The 6,335-nt window shown below is 54.0% G+C and overlaps 1 protein-coding gene across 2 annotated transcripts in view; it reads left to right on the forward strand.

Annotated features, from left to right (window-relative positions):
* The first annotated feature begins 4,872 nt into the window (after window positions 1–4,872).
* Window positions 4,873–6,335, forward strand: part of LTB (lymphotoxin beta (TNF superfamily, member 3)) — a 3,125-nt gene continuing 1,662 nt past the window's right edge. The window contains exons 1-3 of one of the 2 annotated variants that reach the window (XM_008575085.1): window positions 4,873–5,080; window positions 5,478–5,523; window positions 5,715–5,786. In XM_008575085.1, coding sequence (XP_008573307.1) covers window positions 4,919–5,080; window positions 5,478–5,523; window positions 5,715–5,786 — 280 coding nt within the window. In that variant the 5' untranslated portion in view covers window positions 4,873–4,918. The remainder of the gene's footprint in view (window positions 5,081–5,477; window positions 5,524–5,714; window positions 5,787–6,335) is intronic. The other variant, XM_008575086.1, reaches the window with a different exon arrangement.

Here is a 6,335-nt window from a genome sequence, read left to right on the forward strand (position 1 = left end):
CTCTCTCCCTCCCTCCCTCCGTCCCTCCCTCTCTCTCCCTCTCTCTCTCCCCCGTCTCTCTGTCTCTCTGTCTCTGTCTCTCTGTCTCTCTCTCCCTCCCTCCCTCTCTCTCCCTCTCTCTCTCCCCCATCTCTCTGTCTCTGTCTCTCTGTCTCTCTCTCCCTCTCTCTGTCTCTCTCTCTCTGTCTGTCTCTCTGTCTCTCTCTCTCTGCACCGGCCTAAGCTCTTGTTCTTTTCTCTCATTGGTCTTTCTCTGTGTGTGTCTCTCTTGTTTTCTCCCCGTCTCTTGCTCTTATTATCTCTCTTACTTTCTCTCTTCGTTTCTCTCTGTCATGTTTTCTGTGTCTCTCTATTTTCTCTCATTTTCGTCTCTTTGTCTCTCTCATTCCTTCTTCTCTCTCTTCCTCCTTTCTGTCACTTTCTCTTACTGTCGCCACACCATTTGCCCTCTCTTCTCTTTCTCTTGTTTCTCTTTTCCTGCCTCTCTCTTATTTTCTCTCTAATTTTAATTCTAATTTTTCTTATTTTCTAATTGATTGTCTGCTTTTCTCTCTCATTTTCTCTGTCTCTCTGGCACCCTCCTGCTCCTGCTTTCTCTCTCCTTTTCTCCCAGCGACCCCATCTCCCCTGCCCTCTCCCCGTTCCCTTCCCCAGACTCACCCAGCTCCTCTCCAGCCTTTTTACTGGAAGAAAAGCAGCAGCTCAGCACAGCTCTCCAATGGAGCGCCTCCAAGCCCCCCTCAGGGGCTCCCCACCCGCAGGCAGGCGTTTCCTCACTTGCTGGCTTCCTTGCGGTCCCCATGGCCAAAGCCCTGCCCTCCCTCTTTGGACACTTCTGTCACCTTGCCCGCCCGACTTCCCCATCTTCCTCACCCGGGGCCTCCTGGGAAAGCCGTGGGAAACTGTGCAGGTGGGCAACACGGGCATGCTGTGGGTGAAGCAGGGAGGTGTGGGTGGGACTCACCCCTGTGATGGAGCCGATACAGACAGGTGGACAGAGTGACCACAGCCAGGAGCAGGAGCCCTTCCAGCCCCCAGCCCCCATAGAGATAAGGGCACATGTCTGCAGGGAGAGGGTAAGTGTCAGAGGGTCCAGTTCTCTCCTCACTTACCCCATCCTGCTGGTTGGTTGTGGGTGTCTCAGCCTCCCTCTCCAACAGTTTTAGAGGCAGAACAAATACTTTCAGACATTCTTCGCCCCAGGCCTGGTTATCTCACCTCTTTCCAGAGGTGCACATCTCCCATCAGTGACTGTGCACCTCCGAGGCTTCCCACTGCCATTGCCTGCTGGGCCTCCATGAAGCCCCCTTCCCTCCTGCACCAGTGGGTCCTGAGAGGCCCCGCCCACTTGCTCGTGCTCTGCACACACCCCTTTTCATGAATTGCTCCCTGACCACTCGCAGCCCTCCCTGTGCAGAAGTGCAAGGCCCCTTACTTACGATTTGCAAAACAGTCATTACAGTGAGATGACATTGGGTCGGAGACTGAGGACTAGTGTGGAGGTCAGGACACTTAGCCCCTGCTCTCTTAGGCTAAATGGCCTGGTGCTAGTCACGTGTCTCCAGTTCCTCATCTGTAAAGACAGGAGCCCTGTGTTACAATTGTTCCCAGGCTGAGGGCCTCACCAATGTGTCATCCATGATCTGGACACTTTGCATTTCTCACTGCTAATCCCAATGACAATATGGAGTATTATGGTGCCCATTTCCCAGGTGAGGAACTTGACTCAAGCCCAGACTTTTACAAGGACTTCCATCCTAGAGTAGTAGAGCAAGTATTCAAGGCCAGCTCTGTCCAGCTCCAGAGCTCACCCCTTTCCCTCTGCCCTAGGCTGGCCAGGTGGTTTGGAGGGGCCTATCCAGGCATGGATAGTTCTAGGTGCTGGTGGGAGGATGATAGAGGGGGAGAAGCCAGGGTCTGGCTGGGGCATGGGGTCTGGTGAAAAAGTAGGGAGGATGGTCCTAGCGCCACCCAGCAGCTGGGGCCACTCCCTTAGCCCCAGAGCATCTCAGGAGAGTGGGGTCCTACTTGACTGATGTTACAGCTGCTTCCCACAGCAGATACTGCTGGGGCTGAAGTGGGGCATTGAGGAGTATCTGGGGCCCCATAACTTCCCCTCAGGCACTTCCTGCCCTCCAACCACTGGTTTCTGTTTGAGGGTAAAGACGGGCCACTGACTGGCCCCACAGCCAGATGCACTGACTAGGGTCTGGAAACTGACCCTCCTGGGTTTAAGAGGAGGCTGCGGTGTGGGGCTGGGTGGGGAGCAGAAGCACAGTGGAGGGAAGAGCCGAGGTAGCCGTGAGGGCAGTGGGAGCAGAGTGGGTTGTTTTCCATTACTTTGGGGAGCAGAAACTCAGGTTGAATAGAGCTTTCCTCTAGTGCCCACCGAACCTCAAACTCATACTCTCCCTCCCCTCATCTCACTCTGGGGTGTGACCATCCTCCTTCCCTACGGTTTTCCCCTCCACGTCCCTGCCCACTCCCAGCTTACCCAGAGCCCGTGGACTGCAGGGCGGACACACAGCAGACTGGCCAGAGCCACGCCACCTCAGACATTCCTGCCCCTCCTCTGGCTTTAACTTCTCCTCCTGCTTGGGTGCCTCCCCAGCATCATTAGGAGAGGAAGTTTGGCTTTGAGGGTTAGGATTACAACATATTTCCTTTTAGACTCCTAGGACTGTTACTAGGGCTGTAATCCCCCTGAGCTCCAGCCACCCTATTGGTCCTGCTAGTAATCAGAGAATGTCCACCTCCTCCATGTGTCTTCCCTGGTGAATCTTTTCCCAATTACCCCTCACTCTGCAGATTTCGGATGACTCACCCAGTGTTGTGCAACTGTATTGTGCAGGGAGCTTTGCTGGCTGATTAACAAACAAGAGAATCAGAGGCAGCCAGACTAGATCTATGTGAGCACTGCAGATAGATCTAGAATAGAAAGTTGGTGACAAGTTGGTGTTGGGAAATGGGTAAGGAGATGGGGGCAATCCAGGTGGACTTCCTGTAGGAGGCAGCATTCTGGTGCTGAGCAAGAACTAAGTAAGGGCAGTGGTCCCAGGCCCTCTGGACAGAAATCTGGGTGAAGCCTTTTTAGTGGCACTTGATGGAGAGGGAAATGGGTGCTGGAGGACTGCACACACAGTCCTTGAGGAGGGTGAAGACTGGGGAGCTCACATGGAGGACAGGGCTGAGGAGATCTGGTGCCTGGGTCCACATGCATTTATTTCCATTTCCTTCTCCAAATTCAGGAACTCTCTGCTACTTCCTCCCCCACCCCTACCCACATCCTCAATGTTCCCCTGCAGAACAGTAGGACGATATTCGGGTTTTTTGTTTTTTTTTTTTCCTTTTTGTCTTTTTTTCGTGACTGGTAATGGGATTGCAACCCTCGGTGTCGCGCCTGCACCGCGCTCAGCCAGTGAGCGGACCGGTCTCTACATGGGATCCGAACCCTCGGCGGGAGCACTGCCTCGCTTCCAAGCGCAACTACCGAGTGCGCCACAGGGCCGACCCGATATTCGGGTTTTTAAAAAATATTTTGTAACTAAAAAGTTCGAACATGCAGAAAAATAGAAAGAATTGTACAGTGAATATATCTCTGCTACCTAGATTCCACAATTAACATTTTTCTATATTTGCTTTATTACATATCTATCAATCTATCTGATTTTTTATATCGTTCAAAGTTGTAAACATCAGTACATTTCACTTGTAAACCCTTTATCATTGACTAGAGTTCTGTATTTGTTTCTTTTTTTGACTGAGAAAGGTAAAATTTATATACCGTAAAATATACAAATCAGTACAGTTTTTAAACTGCCTTGTGGTTGAAGCTCTGGAGCCAGACTGCCTGGGTTCTAATCCTGCCTCTGCCACTGGCTGTTATCTCCCATGCGTTCCTTAAACTTGCTGTGCCTTTTTCATCTTGGAGTTTTGTCAGGATTAAAAGAATTATTATATATAAAGTATACAGATCAGTGACAGGCAGACACTAACTTCTGTTTGCATAGTAGCATATTATTCTTATTATTGTTATTAGCCAAACACACAGAGATGTCATCAAGAAGGGGAGATGATCTGGGACCACCTCCAACTTCCTTGAACCCGATCTTTCTTTCCTCAGCTCCTACTGCGCTGCCCACCTCCACCATTCATGTGGTCCTTGCTGCTTTGTTTTGCATACTTCTTCCTTCATCTGTCCTTTCATTCAACTATTCATAAACGTTTGGTAAGCACCTACTAATGGATGGGGCTCATAATAGACTGAAGCTCTTTGAGGGTGGGGGCTGCCTCATCCTTCTCCTGTCGTTCTACCTCAGCGAGTCGTAGTCAGGGGGGAGGTTGAGGCCCCTTTCAGCTGCCATCGCTGTGGACTGGCTTAACTCTGCCTTTCTCACCTAGAGCCAGGGGCCAGGGATGAGCAATGATTGGGTAGCAGTTGGACAGGGGCACTTCTCAGGGACCCAGACATCCATCCCTCACAATCCCAGTTCTTGTCCTCCTACTCCAGCCCTTGACCTCAGGGACTTGGATGCAGCTCTCCCTCCAGCACCACCTCTGGGGGATAGAAGAATGTAGACCACATTGGAAATTTGAGTTCTGTGTTCTCATGATGGCCTTGCTGCCCGACTTTCTGCAAGCTACTTTCCCTTCTTGGGCCTTGGTTTCCCTCCCTGCTGAGCCAGATCTCTAAGGCCAGCTGTCTCCTCAAAGACTGTGTCTCTACCCCAACTCCTTCCCCAGTTCAGAGAACCCAGGCACCCGGCTGCCCCACCCCAGCTCTGGGTAAACAGGAAGCTGGGTGAGGGGAGTAGGGGTGTGTGGAAAGTCCCTGCCAGGTGTGTGGGTCTATAGGGAGGGGGTAGCCCCAGCCTTGAGGTATGAAAGCCCCCCGCCCTGGCCCTGGGTCAGAGTCTCCATGGGGGCACTGGAGCTGGCAGGCCGGGGTGGGAGGCCCCAGGGGAGGGGCTCCCTCCTGGTGGCTGTGGCAGGAGCTACTTCCCTGGTGACCTTGCTGTTGGCGGTGCCTATCACTGTGCTGGCTGTGCTGGCCTTAGTGCCTCAGGAGCAGGGAGGACTGGTGAGTGGCTGCAACAGGCCCACAGGTGGGGCGTATCTTGCCGATGCTGACTTACCTCTGGCTGTTCTGGGGTCTGTTGTCTCATCCGGCTCAGCTGTCCCTGGCAGGAATGTCCTGTCTTTGTCCTTGCTGGCTCTCTTTCTATGTTCTGGCGATGCTGTTGTGTCCTGATGTGTCCAAGCCCTTCAGTTTCCTCTCCTCTTCCCAAGACACACTCAGGCCCCTGTCTCTCTGCACAAGTCCATCTGCCTTGCTTACTTTCCCTTCCAGGGAAGTGAGGGTTGGGGCTGGTGCTGGTGGGGAAAACCCCACGTCTGAAGCTTGGGTCCATGTTGGGAGGGGTGGGGTTGGCATCAGCTGGATCTGAACTCTGGGCATTGTGATCCTACCCAACCAGGTAACAGAGAACACTGACTCCGGGTCACAGGCCCAGCAAGGACTGGGTAAGAGCAGACCATCTCCCCTCCCCCATTGCAGCCCCTCAGCGACTCCCAGCTTCCTTCTGCATCCCGGATTCCCTCCTCCTGCAGGAATCCAGGCTCCCCATCCCTGAGCTCTGGAGCCCTTTCCTCTCAGGGGGAGCATGCATTGGTGGCTGCCCTGTCCCCCGTGATAGACCCTTTGCCCCTTCCAGGGTTTCAGGAGGTGCAGAAGGCAGAGCCAGAAACGGATCTCAGCCCCAGGCTCCCGGCTGCCCACCTCATAGGTAAGGATCTCATAGACCTGAACAAGCGTTGAAATAATCCGAGGATACTAGTTTTGCTCGCCCACAGTTAGAGCTCTTTTATTCCAGTGCTCAATTTCCCACTGGCCCCACCATCTCACCCTCCTGAAGTGCCCCCCTCAGGCTCCTCCGCCTATTCTAGCCGCTTCTTCCCTCCTGCAGCAGGCAAAACCCGGCCTGGATCTCCCCACCACAGCTCTGCACCCCACATTCAAGTGCCCCCAGCCCCCAACTCACACTCATTCCAGAGGTGGCACCATCACCCCTGCCCCTTGTCGGCTGGTTCCCTCGGGGCCGCCCACCCTCCCAGAAGTCCCGGGCCCGGCTCGCTCCTTTCGGCCTCGGCTTCCCCGACAGCCACGGGCCCGTTTCTCCGCAGGCGCTCGGACGAAGGCGCAGGGGCTAAGCTGGGAGGCGACGAAAGAAGAGGCTTTTCTCCGGAGCGGGACGCAGTTTTCGGACGCCGAGGGGCTGGCCCTCCCGCAGGACGGTCTCTATTACCTCTACTGTCAAGTGGGCTACCGGGGCCGC

This window comes from Galeopterus variegatus, unplaced genomic scaffold (genome assembly GCF_000696425.1).
Source record: "Galeopterus variegatus unplaced genomic scaffold, G_variegatus-3.0.2 Scaffold1130, whole genome shotgun sequence".
Lineage (NCBI taxonomy): Eukaryota > Metazoa > Chordata > Mammalia > Dermoptera > Cynocephalidae > Galeopterus > Galeopterus variegatus.